Source organism: Salmo salar, chromosome 13, assembly GCF_965601325.2.
Source record: "Salmo salar chromosome 13, fSalSal1, whole genome shotgun sequence".
Taxonomy (NCBI): Eukaryota; Metazoa; Chordata; class Actinopteri; order Salmoniformes; family Salmonidae; genus Salmo; species Salmo salar.
Genome location: NC_138303.1, coordinates 39115522 through 39134994, shown reverse-complemented (window position 1 = coordinate 39134994; position 19473 = coordinate 39115522). Strand labels below are relative to the sequence as shown.

The 19473-nt window shown below is 43.2% G+C and overlaps 1 protein-coding gene across 1 annotated transcript in view; it reads right to left on the bottom strand.

The window, feature by feature from the left end:
- itga5 (integrin, alpha 5 (fibronectin receptor, alpha polypeptide)) overlaps positions 1–19175 on the bottom strand; it is a 51439-nt gene extending 32264 nt beyond the window's left edge. Inside the window, exons 1-2 of the mRNA XM_014136149.3 lie at positions 18585–19175; positions 713–843 (exon numbers count right to left, since the gene is read on the bottom strand). Of these exons, the coding sequence (XP_013991624.1) occupies positions 713–843; positions 18585–18781 (328 nt within the window). The 5' untranslated portion in view covers positions 18782–19175. The remainder of the gene's footprint in view (positions 1–712; positions 844–18584) is intronic.
- Positions 19176–19473: the final 298 nt, after the last annotated feature.

Below are 19473 nucleotides of genomic sequence, written 5' to 3'. Positions count from 1 at the left end.
ACGTAACAAAATGTGGAAAAAGGGAAGGGGTCTGAATACTTCCCGAATGCACTGTATTGTCGTTGTATTTAGTGACATTTCTTTTGTTTCAACTGTTTATTTGCCGTTTATTTCCCTACAGCACCTGGGGTTGAAACAGAACACCACATATTGTATCTAGCCTAAAGGGAAGATACCCTTGTCTTAAACACTCCGTTATTCTTTTCGTCCCAAAAAGAAAGACACTAATGACATGCTCAAAGGGATCATCTAGTTTCCACGAACCAACGTGTCAAACAAAGGAGTATCAGTGGAGTAGAACAGTGACAGATGATCACCTGCCGGCCACCAAAGCATGGTGGACATGGACCAGTGGCTTTAAGAAGGGATTTGAGCGGCTTGACCGGCTTTACTGTGTGTAACCATCCTCTAAAATCTCCAGTTCACAACAGTCGCAAGAGTCTCAAACTCTCGAGTCACCAGTCAGGACTACATGAGGAGATACGTGGTATGTGTTACAGGAACTGAAGGACAGTTGTCATTATGCTATGGAATCATCAAATCTGCTGAAACACCATGTCTTCACGCGTCAAGTACATTTGTGATTAAGTAAGTCCGTGTAATTTATCATCTTAAAATCTAATTTAAAGCAAGTTCAGACAGTGAGGAGGTATGTTCAGGACCTAAAGTAGTGAAGTCACACTGATCGTAGTCTGCCAATGACCGGGTTTACCTTGATTGTCAAACTCAATGTTGTGGCACTCTGATTGGCCGAGACTCCATGGGCAGTAGTACACGGACCCGCCCTCTGTGATGTTGCGCTGGCTGGTATTGGCCTTGGGAGCACCGATCAACACACTGACACTGTTAGGAGAGAGAAGATACATTCGGTCATTCAAATGTCACTATGTCACCTCTACCTGACCTGCTACCTCCCTCAGCAACATAACAGCTGAGGTATGGCAACCTAGATCAGCGGGATTGGTTTGCTAATGCTACCTGTAGTCTTTTTATGTAATTGGTTTAGATCTACTCTTGGTCTGGTATGAATTTAAAAATGCCTTCCACACCTCCCAGTCAACAGTTTTAGCATGTTGCAGAGCCGGTACACACGTTTTACTGCTCACAAAGCTATACCCCTACTTCAAAAACATTTTAACAGGTTCCACCACAGTACTGTTACATAATATTGTAACCATGTGTAATTGTTGCTGAAACATGTGCGCATGTGACATTCTCTCCCGCTCTCTCCATCAAACACACACAACGGAGAGATCCCCGTGGGGCAAATTGGATGTGAAAACAAGAAAGCAAACAGCCTAAGTGGAGTCACACTGTTGTTTCCACAGCTGTATGGCCCTGTTCCTCTAGACAGACATCTAGCTAACCCATCTAACCCTGCAGTAAGCTAAACGTAAAGACAGGTCTGGGACAGACATCTAGCTGCTGTAAACCTGTGGTAAACGTAAAGACAGGTCTGGGACAGACATCTAGCTGCTGTAACCCTGTGGTAAACATAAAGACAGGTCTGGGACAGACATCTAGCTGCTGTAAACCTGTGGTAAACGTAAAGACAGGTCTGGGACAGACATCTAGCTGCTGTAACCCTGTGGTAAACGTAAAGACAGGTCTGGGACAGACATCTAGCTGCTGTAACCCTGTGGTAAACGTAAAGACAGGTCTGGGACAGACATCTAGCTGCTGTAACCCTGTGGTAAACGTAAAGACAGGTCTGGGACAGACATCTAGCTGCTGTAACCCTGTGGTAAACGTAAAGACAGGTCTGGGACAGACATCTAGCTGCTGTAACCCTGTGGTAAACGTAAAGACAGGTCTGGGACAGACATCTAGCTGCTGTAACCCTGTGGTAAACGTAAAGACAGATCTGGGACAGACATCTAGCTGCTGTAACCCTGTGGTAAACGTAAAGACAGGTCTGGGACAGACATCTAGCTGCTGTAACCCTGTGGTAAACGTAAAGACAGGTCTGGGACAGACATCTAGCTGCTGTAACCCTGTGGTAAACGTAAAGACAGGTCTGGGACAGACATCTAGCTGCTGTAACCCTGTGGTAAACGTAAAGACAGGTCTGGGACAGACATCTAGCTGCTGTAACCCTGTGGTAAACATAAAGACAGAACCAAGAACCCCTTCACCAGATCCACCAGCAACATGATAAGTGCTATTCGAGATCCTTGGAAAGTCACTACCTTAAACCCTAACCATAATCCCTGCCTAACCATAACCCTTACCTAACCCTTACCTTCACCATTTCAAATGTCAACTTCAATGGGGGGTATGGACGTCCCAAGGATCCCGGATAGCATGAACCCAAGCAACATGTGTGGTCTTACAGGTGAGTCTGAGGACCAGCCAACCAGGCTAAAGATCACAAGGACAGAATATTCAATGACGGAGAAACAAAGACAGCCACGGAATCAAATAACATTTTATTGGTCACATACACATATTTAGCTGATGTTATTGCGGGTGTAGCGAAATGCTTGTGAATGAGAACTTTGAGACGAACCACTGAACCAGGACTAAGAGCCATGGCTAAATTGACAGGCATTTTTTCCAGTAGACAGTCTGGCTGAACCAGCACAGTGTAGCCATTACCTCATTGCGGCTCCAATTATCCTATCACCACTGGCATGGTGCTGGACAGTGAAGTGGGCAAAAGACAGAGGGAAGAGAAGAGGGCAATGAGTGGAGTAGAGCCTGAGGGGTCTTCCTAAAACACAGGAAGAGCACACCCTTTCCTGCTCCAGGTCAGTCACCCAATGATGTGAGGTAGTTTACGGTACCGCTATGTTTAACATCTTCCCTCAGGGGACAACTAACCAGAAGGGTCCAGACAGAGTCCAGAGGAGCCACCCTGGACTCTGAAACCAGCTTTAGTCAAACATCTTTGGTCATCCTTGCCACAGTGTCATCTTAGTTAGGATTTAGACATTGGCCATGACTTTAATACTTTCTGCATAGAATCAAGGTTTGTAGTAGACTATACTGAGAACCTGGAAGGAGTAGGTGTCAGCTAAACCTTATGGTGTTGAAAACATACTGAGGCCAAACACAGGGCAAGGTCCTGAATCTGAGGACATGGATTTAATGTCACACTATAACCAGTGGTGGTCTGACTGGTCGCATTATCTCAAAAGAGATACAGAGCAACCCAACCAAAACGAAGGGCAGAAATCCATAGTTTTTTTTATTTTTGAAGAGGGAACTAAAAACATGGCATCTGGCTCAGAGAGAGAGAGAGAGAGAGAGGGAGTTTACCGGTTTCCGGGCGTGTGTGTGTGAGGGAAGCTCCCTGAAGAGCAGCTAACGGTGCTCCACCTGTAGAATAATGGAAATCCGAGAGAACCTTCGCCGTCACGGATTGATTCCCTCTTCACATTTATAAACACACAAAGAAGTTTGGCAAAAATGTGTACATATGAACTCCATAGCATATTCTTTGGTTCATCACGTGTTAATTAATAGACCACAATGCTGTGGGGATCTAATTTGGCCATTCATATTTCAGTGCTTATTATGACAGGAAGAGATGACGCCAACGCAAACATTCAGATCCACAGAGAAAAAGTCACCTTTCGCTTTCTTCAACTCCTACAAAGATAAACACATACGTTTTGGCTGGACTTTTGAGTAAGACACTTTCAACAAATGTAATTCAATATTGCATAATTTGAAGATGTAAAAATCAGGATGAGTACAGTCAAATATTCATTTTTTTACAAATCCTTGTCCAGTGTAAATTCAAACAAAGACAGTAAGCAGGGAAAAAAACAAGCCAAAGATGGTAGGCTTACTACATCTATTGAGAATCTGATCTGAAAACAGGCCAACAGTATTCGGTGAGGATATCATTTCAAAGGGAAAAAAACTCAGGAAACAACAAAACGAGGGGAAAAGGCTTTCATCAGCAAATTGGAAACAGGGGTGTGTTTTCACTACCTCACCACCCACACACCCACTCACACCTTGATAGTGATCTGAAAGTATTGTAAATAAGGAACAATTATCATTTAATGGGCCTTTATCTGGCAGGGGATCAGTCTCGCTAGCATTAGCATTTTCATAAAGACCTAAGTGTAGTTGGCTGATTGCTGGATTTAGAAACGGCTTTATGTGTATATGGAGGGAGGAGACCGTCTGGCCCTCTGAGGATTAAGACAGAGCAAAGGGGAGGTGTAGTGGAAAGGGGCAGTCATTTCGGATGCTTCGTGCATACACCAGGCACTTTCAAATCTACAGAGAATGTAGTTGACTGTTTTAGGAACTCAGGGGGACGTCTTTACAATATCAACATCAGAATTTGAATGAGTGATCTCAGAGATTCAGAAAAGAAGTAAGAGTTCTACATTATATGTAGAGGTTTAATATGCCAAGCAGGAGCAGATTGGCCTTCTGGCAACTGCCAGATGGGCTGCTCGAAATTGACAGAAAATATATATATTTTTACATATAAAAATAAAACAATGAAAAAAGGTGACATGGCTGACATGGCCCATGTGCCCGTTAAGATTCTAAGATTTTGGCAATATTTTTCTGTTATACTAATCTATAATGAGCCTTTGGACTGATCAGTGGGCAACATCCAGTCCCCCTACCAAGATGGACCAGCCCTGTTTTCTGTAGGCTGAGCTGAGGTCATGCAAGCTCACATTCAAAGACAAACATCAGCAAAGAGACCTGCTTCGACTGTCATCAGTTAGACAGCCAAGATCATGGATCTTAAAAAACGAAAAGGGTGCCTTTAAATGTGGAAAACGCACATTCTACATAGTCACCTCACTCAAAACTTCCTATTTATTGGGCGGCAAAAACCATGATTTGGTCAAACATTATCCTCATGATTCCTGTAATTTTTTTATTTCTCAACAGCAACTATTTTACAACCACCATATTTGATATGGCTTTGAGATATAGATGTGCAACAGCCATTGCGAGGGCACAGGCCTATGGGCCTCATGGGTCATAGCCTACAACTGCAAAAAAATAATTGGGGACATTACATTTACTGTTGGATGAATACATGTCTAGCAGTGGATATTATATTTAGAGTAAGCGATCTAGTTAATGTGTTTTGAGTTTCCACTTCCTCAGGTGTTGAACCCCAAATTAATTAGCCTATGATATTAGTTAGTGCACATAAAGATGTATTTATTTTTTCAATAGAAATGAATTGCATACATCTGGAAATCCTGGAGTAAAACATAGCAACTATGGTCTAATTGTCAACCCAGAATTCACGACAATAACTGGATTGGGTTTAACAAAACAGCTTGAATCCTGCATTCCTGCATGGATGTGTTAGATGAAACAACTTTTCGAAACGTTTACACCCTCCTCCGCCCTTATGTCGGCAAATCTGATCACGATTCCATTTTGCTCCTCCCTTCCTATAGGCAGAAATTCAAACAGGAAGTACCCATGCTAAGTTTTATTCTGCGCTGGTCTGATCAATAGAAATGCATGTTTCAAGACTGTTTTGATCACACGGACTGGGATATGTTCCGGGTAGCCTCTGAGAACAACATCGACGAATACACGGATACGGTGACTGAGTTCATCAGGAAGAGCATAGGGGATGTTGTTCCTACTGTGACTATTAAAACCTACCCAAACCAGAAACCGTGGATAGATGGCAGAATTCACGGCAAAACTGAAAGCGCGAACCACCGCATTTAACCATGGCAAGGTGACAGGCGAAATAGCTGAATACAAACAGTGTAGTTATTCCCTCCGTAAGGCAATCAAACAGGCAAAATGTCAGTACAGAGACAAAGTGGAGTCGCAATTCTACGGCTCAGACACGAGATGTATGCAACAGGACAATCACGGACTACAAAGGGAAAACCAGCCATGTCGCGGACACCGACGTCTTGCTTCCGGCCAAGCTAAACACCTTCTTCACCCGCTTTGAGGATAACACAGGGCCACTGACGTGGCCCACCCCTAAGGACTGTGGGCTCTCCTTTTCCGTGGCTGAAGTGAGTAAGACATTTAAGCATGTTAACCCTCGCAAGGCTGCCGGCCCAGACGGCATTCCTAGCCGGAATCTCAGAGCATGCGCAGACCAGCTGTCTGGAGTGTTTACGTACATATTCAATCTCTCCCTATCCCAGTCTGCTGTCCCCACTTGCTTCAAGATTTCCACTATTGTTCCCGTACCCAAGAAAGCAAAGGTAACTGAACTAAATGACTATTGCCTCGTAGTACTCACTTCTGTCATCATGAAGTGCTTTGAGAGGCTAGTTTAGGATATCACCTCTACCTTACATAACACCCTAGACCCACTTCAATTTGCTTACCGCCCCAATAGATCCACAGACGATGCAATCGCCATCGCACTGCCCCGATGCACAACTGAGCAAGAGGACAAGTACATTAGAGTGTCTAGTTTGAGAAACAGATGCCTCACAAGTCCTCAACTGGCAGCTTCATTAAATAGTACCCGCAAAACACCAGTCTCAACGTCAACAGCCTCCCACTCCTCTTTCTATTCTGGTTAGAGACAGTTTGCACTGTTCTGTGAAGGGAGTAGTACACAGCGTTGTACGAGAACTTCAGTTTCTTGGCAATTTCTCACATGGAATAGCCTTCATTTCTCAGAACAAGAATAGACTGACTAGTTTCAGAAGAAAGGTCTTTGTTTCTGGCCATTTTGAGCCTGTAATCGAACCCACAAATGCTGATGCTCCAGATACTCAACTAGTCTAAAGAAGGCCAGTTTTATTGCTTCCTTAATCAGAACAACAGTTTTCAGCTGTGCTAACAGAATTGCAAAAGGGGTTTCTAATGATCAATTAGCCTTTTAAAATGATAAACTTGGATTAGCTAACACAACGTACCATTGGAACACAGGAGTGATGGTTGCTGATAATGGGCCTCTGTACGCCTTTGTAGATATTCCATAAAAAAATCTGCCATTTCCAGCTACAATAGTCATTTACAACATTAACAATATCTACACTGTATTTCTGATAAATTTGATGTTATTTTAATGGAGAAAAAATATGTTTTTCTGTAAAAAACAAGGACATTTCTAAGTGACCCTTAACTTTAGAACGGTAGTGTATACATATAAATATATGGATGACCAATGACCAAGCGGCCATGTTGGAGCTAAGAACACAAGCATTTTGCTACATTCACAATAACATCTGCTAAATATGTGTATGTGACCAATAAAATTTGATTTTATTATAGTTCTTAATAAAGCACTATGAATGACTTTATAAGATGATTACTCGTGATTTGGGTCCTGGTGCCACCAACTGTAAAAGTCAGTGGCACCACTGACACCAGAGGAAACTGTTAAGTCTGGAGCTCTGTAATAGTAATTAACACTTAGGGTAGGTGTTGATGCAGGGGAACACATGACAGGCACTAATTTGCAATATAGCCTGTCATTAGCTTGGCTTTTATAACATATATGGCTTAAGAAGACAGGCTCCATAGTGATGTGGGCTGGTGTGGATAAAATGCCAGGGCTGAATTCTTGTCCCAGTCTGCCCCTGGGTTCTAGAATGGCCAGCAGATTCACCACCACTCTGATGTTGTCATAGCCAGTGTGGAGGTGACAGCCCCAGTGCTATAGAAACATGATGGTAGAGGTTTGGTTTAGGGTCAGACAGTGCATCTCAGCCAAGCCAAGAAACCCACAGTAGTGCCATCATAGGAAGGGTACTTTTCATTGAACAATTTTGACATATTTTCAGAAAAAAAAAAATGTTCGCAGCATGTTTTCATGTTGCAATAAAAAAAACTACAGCATAGCCAACGGTTTAATAAGGAGACCTTGAGCAATCTACTGCTGGGAATATTGTTCGGAAGGAGCGTAGGTGGAAACATTTGTGGCTTCTCTGCATCTCCCAAAGCGAGACCCACCTACGCCATCAGAAACACACTAACGACCCCAACCTACCTCAGTCTGATGGTTCCAGCTTTAAATTCATTGGTTTAGGCTGCTAGTGTTGAGGCCATAAACAGACTCCTCAGTATAAATGATTGCTACTGCAATCAGCAGAAATGTTAAACAATACATAAGCGAGGCAATAATTCCACTGGTTGCTGCCACTATTTATACAGGGTTGACAAATTAAGGGGTAATATATAAATGATGGAAACCGTTGATCTACTACTGATCTTCCCAGGCTTAAACCCAATGGAGTTTCTGATGAGGTTAGAGAGAGGCAGTCAGAAGCCAAATTCCTCTCGCCCCCTTGCCACCCAAACACAGCTTTTTACCCATTCCACAGTTAATGGTGTTCCTCCCAGCTGCAAAGCTTATGTCACTTGAACACTATTATAATTGCTTTAAGCCAGCCGGGAAAAACACATTCACATTTTGTTGGCATGCCAGTGGCGGGCCGGATGGCTGCAGTCACCATCTGCAGTCGTTAACCCTGGATGCAATGCGAATGGTATGGCACAGACAGACACCCAGGGGACTGGTAGGCCTACATATGATATAAAGATTGGAAAAAGGGCAGGAGGACTGGAGCATTAAATTAAGAAGGCAGGAATCACCTGGAATACAGTCAAGAAAACTGCCCTGGGCTCCCGAGTAGCGCAGCGGTCTAAGGCACTGCATCTCAGTGCTTGAGGCGTCACTACAGACACCCTGGTTAGATTCCAGGCTGTAACACAACCACCCGTGATTGGGAGTCCCATAGGGCGGCGCACAATTGGCCCAGCATCGTCCAGGTTTGGCCGGTGTAGGCCGTCATTGTAAATAAGAATTTGTTCTTAACCTGTTAGGGCTAGGGGGCAGTATTGACACGGCCGGATAAAAAACGTACCCAATTTAATCTGGTTACTACTCCTGCCCAGTAACTAGAATATGCATATAATTATTGGCTTTGGATAGAAAACACCCTAAAGTTTCTAAAACTGTTTGAATGGTCTCTGTGAGTATAACAGAACTCATATGGCAGGCAAAAACCTGAGAAGATTCTGAACAGGAAGTGGCCTGTCTGACAAGTTGTTGTTCATCTTGGCTCTTTTTATTGAAGACTGAGGATCTTTGCTGTAACGTGACACTTCCTACGGCTCCCATAGGCTCTCAGAGCCCGGGAAAAAGCTGAATGATATCGAGGCAGCCCCAGGCTGAAACACATTATCGCGTTTGGATAGTGGCCGATCAGAGTACTCTGAGACTCAGGCTCGTGCACGAGGGCACGAGATGTTTTTATTTTCTCTCTCTTTGTACGTATACACGCTTTCCCGGTCGGAATATTATCACCTTTTTACGAGAAAAATGGCAGAAAAATAGATTTTAAACAGCGGTTGACATGCTTCGAAGTACGGTAATGGAATATTTAGAAATGTTTTGTCACGAATTGTGCCATGCTCGTCACCCATATTTACCCTTTCAGATAGTGTCTTGAACGCACAAACAAAACGCCGCTGTTTGGATATAACTATGGAATATTTTGAACCAAACCAACATTGGTTATTGAAGTAGAAGTCCTGGGAGTGCATTCTGACGAAGACAGCAAAGGTAATAACATTTTTCTTATAGTAAATCTGACTTTGATGAGTGCTAAACTTGCTGGGTGTCTAAATAGCTAGCCCTGTGATGCCGGGCTATCTACTGAGAATATTGCAAAATGTGCTTTCACCGAAAAGCTATTTTAAAATCGGACATATCGAGTGCATAGAGGAGTTCTGTATCTATAATTCTTAAAATAATTGTTATGCTTTTTGTGAACGTTTATCGTGAGTAATTTAGTAAATTCACCGGCAGTGTTCAGTGGGAATGCTAGTCACATGCTAGTCACATGCTAATGTAAAAAGCAGGTTTTTGATATAAATATGAACTTGATTGAACAAAACATGCATGTATTGTATAACATAATGTCCTAGGGTTGTCATCTGATGAAGATCATCAAAGGTTAGTGCTACATTTAGCTGTGGTTTGGGTTTATGTGACATTATATGCTAGCTTGAAAAATGGGTGTCTGATTATTTCTGGCTGGGTACTCTGCTGACATAATCTAATGTTTTGCTTTCGTTGTAAAGCCTTTTTGAAATCGGACAGTGTGGTTAGATTAACGAGAGTCTTATCTTTAAAATGGTGTAAAATAGTCATATGTTTGAAAAATTGAAGTTTTTGCATTTTTGAGGAATTTGAATAACGTGCCACGGGATTACACTGGCTGTTGAGTAGCCCATAGAGGTTAACTGACTTGCCTAGTTAAATAAAGGTTAAAAAAAAGTAAAGAAGGAAAAAAGAAAACTGCCAACAGAAGAGTTAGCTCAAGATGCACTGTTGAGGCAACAAGGTTATGTAACATGATAGTTACATAGTTAAAAAGTAGTAACTAGTTACAAAGTTGGTAATTAGCTAAAATGCTAAAGTTGTCCATGATGTGATTCGAACACACAATGTTTGGATTGTTATGTGCCCACACATCCTCCCCGAACAACCTCCCTCCTCCTGTGGAGCAGAGGACCTCAACCACGGATTGTGAAATAGACACAAAATACTTATTGGGAATTTGGCATAGTAACAGTGCCAGGGAAACTAAAACAAAGCATGGATTGCTGTCATATCTTGTCCATAGACTGCTTACAGGGTAAGGAAACCAATATGTCATTTTGTAATTTGGGTAAACTATCTAAGCAACCCACTCTCTATCTGTAATTGAAATGCACTGTATACAAAATTGTGTACTGGACACAACTTTTTTGTGTGCAGTTACTATGCCAATTTTCCAATAAGTGTTTTGTGTCCATTTCACAATAATCTGTGATAGTGGGTTGGTTGAGGCCCTCCACAACAGGGGAGGGCCTCAACCAACAAACAGTTACAAATAATAAGTAGAACAGCCTTCAAAAGCGTTGGTCCAAACCTCAACTTGGGATGGGACTACATGAACAAAATCACAAATGCAGTCACTCAACTAACTCTTCAAAATCATCTCCTCACAACAAGGGGAAACCGAACTAACTCAAGTACAGTGACTCAAACTGAATCTGTGGAGCTCTTGACCTTCCTCCCTCTCTCTCCCTTCCTCTCTCTCTCTCTCTCTCTCTCTCTCCAGCAGCAGATATTGAGATCTGGCCAGTGCCCAAATACAACGAGTAAACCGTTACAGCAGCAACTGTTTTCCTCTTCCGCTTTGAGGAACCGGCTGCCGCACAGCCTTGGCGAACTGACGCAAATACATTTAAGATAATGCATTACTGTACAAGAGGAGGGTCTTCAGTCAGAAATGCCAACAAACTGTCAAATGGGATCATCACAAGAACACCAAATATGACATTGTCACATTATCACTAGACCGAATTACTGGAAGTATTTATGACTCACTGTGTCACTGTGGAGGGGAATACCAGTTAAATGTGCTGTACTATAATAAGGACTTCTTTTGGACCATGTAGAGCCGTGACACACGGCCTTCAGTCTGACACACGATCTTCGGTTCGGTCCAAGCCAAGGCCAGACCAGGAGACGGACTGTCTCCCAACTGCTATTCTGTCTGGTCATCCTTCAGTTCCACACACACACACACACACACACACACACACACACACACACACCCCCCCGCTCAGTACTGCTGTCCAGGACCTTCTTACTCCTCTGGGCCAGACACAGAGGGAGATGATGAGAGTAGCAGTGTCTGCTGGGATGGCTAATGCTGAAAGAGAGAACACTGTACAGAACACTCATTCATAGGCTGCATCCCAAATGGTACTAATATAGCCATACAGTCAGCTGCTACAGTAGGAACCAAATTACTGTAAATGAAGTAGGAACCTGCTCTGAAAATTCTTATTTTGAGGGGTATTGAAGAGTTCCAATCTCATTATGGTTTCCTTTCTATAAATTTACCCCAAATTTCCAAAAACAAACTGCCCAGCAATCAGGTTAAAACCTTGTTTGTCTCACACTCCCATTTTGAGTACTGTACTTGAAGAGCAGCAGTTACAACAAAAACTACCCACCCACCAATGTTGATCTGATAAACATTCCCCCCTCTCCAGAACCGGATCTTAATGTCACTGCAAAAACATTTTCTCCCAAAGGACGTTAGTTCAGTACAGCAGAAGACCTGCAAGTCAACAGCAGATTCAGATTCAGTGTTTAATAATCACATGTACAGGGTTGCAGGTGTGATTGCAGGGTACAGCGAAAATCTTAGGCTTCGAGCTCCAACCTAATGGTAATAAAAACAACAATAGAAATAGCACTATATACATAATAACAACAGTAGCAGAGATGAATAAATACATGTCCGTTGGGGTGGAGGCAGAGTAAAGACTGTTTAGGGGTGGGGGATGACCATAGGGGGAGAAGCAGGACCACTGAGGCCGTGTGGGGACCAAATGAAATAAAAACAATACAAATGTTTTTTTTAAATGTAATAATATACATATTAACAACTGCACCAGTGATGAATGCCGTTGGAGGGGGGGGCAAAAATGTCAATAGGGGGAGCAGCAGGTAAGGTAAGTGATCATTGAGGGTGGGGAATGTCCAGGGGAGTAGCAGGGGGCCAGGGTGGAGTCGGTCGCTGACTAGTGGTGGCTATTCAGCAGCCTGATGTCCCAGGTGCGGAGAGCTAACTACACTACACTGCTGTTTAGTATTAGTGACAGGGAGAAAGCAGCACTGGTGAATACATTTTACATTTATATTTTGGTAATTTAGCAGATGCTCTTATCCAGATTGACTTAGTCAGTGCAGTCTGCCAGTCCCCTGTACTCTAACATACAGCGACACTGATCTTTGAAATATGGGTGGATTTTCCCATTCGTCTTCATGTATTCCATGGCTCTGATACAGGGTAGTTAACGATGAACAGGGATTCAGATACCCTCAGTTCCATTGTAAAACAAATACACCTGTGGTTTGGATTGCTTTAGACTTGATTTGTGATTATGGGCTGATTTGTGATTATGGGCTCAATGTTAATGGGGCAGCAGGTGGCCTAGTGGTTAGAGCGTTGGACTAGTAACTGAAAGGTTGCAAGATCGAATCCCCGAGCTGACAAGGTAAAGGTAATCTGTTGTTCTGCCCCTGAACAAGGCAGTTAACCCACTGTTCCTAGGCCATCTTTGAAAATAAGAATTTGATCTTAACTGACTTGCCTAGTTATATAAAGGTGTCAAATAAATCAATCATCCTCATATTATGTAGGTGTTGCATGCTAGTGAGGATCTTAGAGACATAGCTCTTTCTAAACACTGTGGCTCATTCAGCAAAACCACCAGGCATTGTCATTTCACAAGGGTTTCACAAGTGGCAAGTTGGTCATTTCAAACACCCTAAACGTGGAGCTGAGTTTAAAGAGACTATATGACGCCAAATTGCAACCCAGCCCTGAAAAATAAAAAAATCCCCACACCCCCACAGACCCCAAAAACACAATGAGGGATGTTTTTAACACCAGGCCATTCACACCTCTCCACAGTGACCACCAAGGGGGGGGGTCCAGTCCTTTATACCTCTAAAGGGGAAGACAGTGGGGCTGACGGAAGGAGAGTCACACAGCCATCCCTCTGATCACCTCTCATTCACTCCCATTCACCACAGCTGTCTGGACACAAATTGTCTCTGTTGTCTCCCAAGTACCCCCTTGCGCAAACATTGACCGCGAGAGTAGCAGCATCGTGGTCAATTCCATTTTGCACGCTCACACGCTCTACAAACACACAAGCATTGTATAATTTTAATATTGTAAATGTTATATTAAAGTTGTAATAGAGTAATAATGTCATTTTATTTATGATGTAGACTGTTGTTTTGATGTAATTGTTTTATTCCTGTGTGGACCCTAGGAAGAGTAATGAGGATCCTAATAAATACTAAAATTGTAATTCAAGATTTGAATCTGAACTGGAATGATGGCAATAACTCTATTTTGATTCCGATGTTTGGTCTGGCTAGATCCATTTCCCCAAAAGGAGAGTGCCATTACAAGTCTGTACAATGAATGGAGTCCCTTTTTGACCCTAATAGGGCAAAAGAAACCAGGACTGCTGGCAGTTAAAGATTCCTGGGGTGTTTCTGGGCCCCGGTCAGCAGGCTAAACATGTCCCCATTAACCTTTAAAACAACACACTGGGTCAGCAGGTAGCTTTGAGGGTAGAGCGTTGGGCCAGTAACCGAAAGGTTGCTGGTTTGAATACCAGAGCTGACAAGGTGAAAAATATATAAAATGTCACTGTGACCTTGAGCAAGGCATTCCCTGGGGGAGTTGGGATATGCACAAATGCGCATTTTCATTACACACTTGTGTGTAATAGGACAAATATAAGCACCCCCAAATTATTATTATTATTATAATACAGAATGATCAGACCAACCTCACAGGCCTGAAGCGAGAACAGAGAAAGACTCAAATAGGCCTTTTAAAAAGTGAATAAATAAATAAAGAACATGGGAGTCACATGGAAAGTTTCTCAGATGGAAAACAGCAAACATTCACACAAAGAGCCCCATTGTCCAACACAGAGGGCCATGAAAAGCAGCTAATCGCAGAGCAGAGAACCTGAGTGAAGAATACCTTGGCAACCCAAATACACAGGCCCAATTTAAACAACGTCCACCCCTCACACCAACTGTGATTTATAAACAGAATCTCACAAACGAAAATAGCAACAATGAAAACAATACCAGAAATCTGCTTGATCATATGGTGAGGGAGACAGTGCAGACACAGAAAATATTTCTGTTTTAGCAGCTAACACAGCCCCCGGTCCAGTATTAATATTGGTTTAGCAGAAACCTTATTTAAGAGGGTAAACTCCAGGAAAGTGACCAACATGAACGATGACCTGACTTCGATCTGGGTATGACACAGTTAAACCTTCCATGATCTAATGGAGAACACCACCAAGCCCATCTCAAACACGTGGTAGGGATGGGATGGGGAACAGTGTCATCATCATCATCATCAGAGGCATCCATGACTAAATATCTCCTTATGACTGCCTTCCAATGCAATCTGTACATAATTACACCCAGAAGAAAGACAGAGACAGACAGACCCCATTCAGCTCAGCCCACAACATTTGTGATTCCCAGATTATTTCTTTCTTTGGATCACCATTAGCTTTTTGCAGATGCTACTCTTCCTAGGGTTCACATTATCTCACTTCATCCAAGTTAAAATTGTCTCTTGATATATCGTATTTTCTAGACAGACAGGACTACCTGCTGTTATTGGGATGAATAACATAAATATACGGTCCAGAAGCAGACATCGATCGGTCCAGACAGAGACAATCCCGGACAGCCAGGCCTGTCATCTATAGTCTGACCTCTGACCTCAGCCATGTTAACAGTCCACACCCTGAATCCCTGTCTGGCTCCAGAAACAGGGAAGGAGGAATGTGTTTCTGCTGCTGCTGGATGGATGGAGAGGTATTAAGCAGTTTCCTTCTCAGCCCGGCGGATCTGCTGTGGCCTCGCTGAGATTCATAGAGCCAAGTCAGGTTGAGGAGAAGACCTGTCCTTACAAGGCCCCATACTGTGCTGCTACTTCTCTCTGTAGACTCTACATACAGGGGACCATAAATAAGGTCTCGCCGGTGTCTAACTGACACACAGTTCATGAACCCTATTCTCAGGCAGTCTACCACGGTGGTCTCAGTGCAGGGCTAGTGTCCTCTCTGTCCGCTAGTTTACTTAATTCTATTAGACCAGGCCAGGGGGCATGACAGGAATCAGACACACATACACTCATGGAGCCATGCTATCAGTGACAGAGAAAGTCTGTCTGTGTGTAGTAGGGTGGGGGATGAATGTGTGAGAGCGCTCTGTCTCGCCCTTTCTCACTTTTGTGTGTTTCCGTAGGCCTATGCTACTGTTGAGGTTCCTAAATAAAACAGAGAGAGAGAGACGAGAGAGAAATGAGTCTTCAAACAGCTGGCCATGAGAAGAGTCTTTGGCAAGTGCTTTATGTTTTCCAGAGAAGAGTTTATCCTACAGGTACAGGTCAAAGAGGTGCTGTGTGTGCATCTTGCATCAGGCACAGGCATCCTCCCTGATCCCAGGCAGAGACTGACCTCACCCATGGATTCCAGCTACTCCCGTACTAGCCACGACATGGGCGACAGTCTGACAACTGATAAAACTTACGGAGAAGAAGACGAGTGATAACTGGAAACGTATGTTTCTGTTTCCTGCTGGATTATGTTACTGACGTGTGAAATGTGGGAAATAAAATATATGATTTAGTCAAAGGAAGATTTTTGAGACCAGGTTTAAACTTTGCTCTCATCCTGTGTCTGGTTTGGCAAGCATCTGAACAGTAGCATTAGTGAGAGTACAAGACAGTGGGTAGATACATGCTAAATGTAGTATCCCCCTTCTTCACCAACCCATTGTCTTAGCTCTCCTCCCCCTGGCCATGACGTCTCCGCTGTTAAAAGTTCAGATGAAGTCATCGACCAGTGAGATGACTGCTGCTCTAGCTGCTGCTGTGACTTCATTCACGAGACGGGGGGGACGTAAATTAAAGACCCTGCAGAATTACATCAGACCAGAGGAAGGGGGCATGGGGGGAGGTATAGGGGATTTAATACACTCTTGACACAGACTGCCAGCCTCACGTCCTAAATCATAGTGTTCCTAGACCTAGAGCCCCTGTCTGGTAGAAAAATATAGACCAATGGCAGCAGCCCCTTAAAGGAGTGAGTGAGGAGGAGAATCCCACCCTGTCTGTGTCTGAACTCTAGTCAAGGAACTAGTGAAGTGGGGAGGAGAAACTGGAGCCACTGGCGGCCCACTCGGCACAAAGCCCCTCTCCTAAACCCCTGGCTGGCTGGCGAGACAGTAAAAAAACACAGCCAGCCAGGATGTCTGATTGCGTCTGGCCCCAGTGGCCCGGCTAGCTTCTAGCTTCACTTTGGATAATGATTATTACAATTACAGGGCAGACAGCTAGGTCCAGGCTGAGTCGCTGACACTGCATACTGATGAGTGGTGGTCGACTCAGTCAAAGCAATCTTATTCTGACACACATAGCCCCAGGATGGCAGCAACACAGCTGTGAATCTGCCAGCATGTCATTTACTTCCCTCATGCTGCATTCCTAGTGATATAAGAGCTGTTGTTGCTATGGTTATTGATACAAAGACCAGATGTTGTCATTTGCTGGATGTCATTGTGGCCACCCGGGCATCTTCCATCATCAACTATGTCTGTCTTCAGACTATCTATCAGTCCATTTACCTGACCACATATCGACTGTGCTGCTCCAGTAGTCTGTTTACCCCATAATAAGTCTGGAATAAGCTCTAAGCCATTCTTAATGAGTGATCTCAGCAGCAGTATAGACAGGACTGATGTGATGGAGCCACTGCATGCCAGGACGCTGAGATAATAGTCACAGCATGTTTGTGACACAGACACAGAGATCACATTCCCATAATGCCAAGCGGCATAACACTAAATTGCACAGGAGCATTTCAGAGTAAGACCAATACGTCTGGTATGGAGGAAGAGGTGGATGGTGATCACATCAAAAGAACAGAGTTGGGGTAAAGCTGCTTCAAATTGGCTCTTAGTTTGACATTTAGAGCCAATGAGAGATTAGAGGTCAGAATGAAATCCAATTTTAGGACAATGAGATTACAGTTTAAAGACTATTATATGAAAAGGTTTTCCCAAATATGGCACAAATGTAATCTTTATTGAGTTTAATCTCAGCTTGATGTTCCCTTTTGATCCTATATGTTTATATTCTATAGCATTCTAATAGAGTGCCCATAGAATTATCACAGATTACCAATGTTACCTAAATTATAGAGACCAGCATTCCAACTAAAGGCTTCAGGCTCTCCGGCTTGCAGAACACACATTTTGTAGGTGTAATTTGTGTAAATTAGGTTATAAAGAGAAAAGTGGAAGAAAATCATCCTGTTAAACCAAAATTGTTCAGTTTTACCTTAGACAAAACAAACACACTGGCTACCTCACAGATGCTTAAAGGGGTTGACACAGGTAAATCCATGCAACAGAGTGATCTTGAAATCTCAACGGCTGAGATGAACTAAAATGGAAGATGCCCTGACTGTTTTCTATTAAAACTGATGCGTGTGCGCGCTGAAGTCTTAATGAGGTATGATAACAAGTGGACACCTTAGCAATATTGTTGTTTTGAGGCTCTTAGTTACAATTGAAGCTGTAGTTAACTACCACTGACATAAAGGAAATAATGTGGCCAACACACTGACTAAAACACTTTTTATAATAGGAAAAATTGCGCTTTATATAGAGGCACTGGCCATTCCCAATTCTAACATAGGGTGGTCACTCACTGGTCAAGTCACTAGATAAGGACAACCTTTTTTTCATTGCGCGTGAAGAGAGGATGGATTTCGAACCAAATTCAAAGAGAACATGTAATTTAATGTCCAATTATCAGATATATTAATTGTATTTATGTAATGTAGGCTATTGTAAAATATTTAGTTGATAGGCAATTTGCGTGAACCCGAGAATAAACCCTCTAAACTCCTTGGCCCACATTTTCCACTTGGAGCCTATAATGAAATGTACCAACAAATGCCTAATTTGTCCAAACATGTTTGCAGTAACTTGCAAAATGACTTCCAAGTAAGAAAAAACGTACCTTGAAGAATTGGTCAAGTAAAATTCCACGGAATATCCGAAGTAGCTCCCATTAGGTCCGCTGTAGACAGTGGGGTTTTCCACGTCCAAGTTGAATGCAGCACACAACTGTAGGATAATTATCAGACAAACCCCAATACAGCAGAATGGGTAGTTCACTTCTCCCGGCGTCTCCGAACGGTATCTTCTGGAACCCATTCTATTTCTAAATGAATCCACTAAAATGTGTTTTGTTTTAATCAACACCCGAGTTGCTCTAATGTTTTCAGATCCGTAGAGCTTGTGGAGTGGTTGTTCTACCTATTTCTCTAAACTGCATGCCTTGAAACTAAAACTCGCTGTATGTCTCCTAAATGCTCAGTCAGCCTCTTCCCTCGGCGTCCTCACCGCTCGCTGTCCCTCACTACGCTCGTTCTGCTCCTAATTGAGGGAACATTGAAAGGAGGTAGTTCCTCGACTCGTGACAACTTTAGGAGAGGTGGAGCTCTTGCTTCACAAAAAGACAGACAGAAGAGAAAACTAGTGTGTAACTTCAGTGGGCTACACTCAGAACTGATTCATCTGTATGTTACAGCATCCTAGAAGATTCTGGAGAAATGTTCCCGACCTGGGAGTTCTGATTGTTTTATTCTCACCATGGCGCGCTGCCATCATTTGCATTCAATCGTTCAGAAGGAGGGGTTTAGTCTGATAAAGACATGGTTGGGTGCCTGTGTGACCTAAACCGTGTCTACCTGGGTCGTACTGAGAAACAGAGAGAGAGAGAGGCAGGGCGATGATAACCAGATCTATTATTAACTGGCTGAACAATGGACACAGAGTAACATCAAAGGTCCTCATGATCCAATATTATGTTATATCTCTCTGGGCTGATCTATTCCTGATAGGCC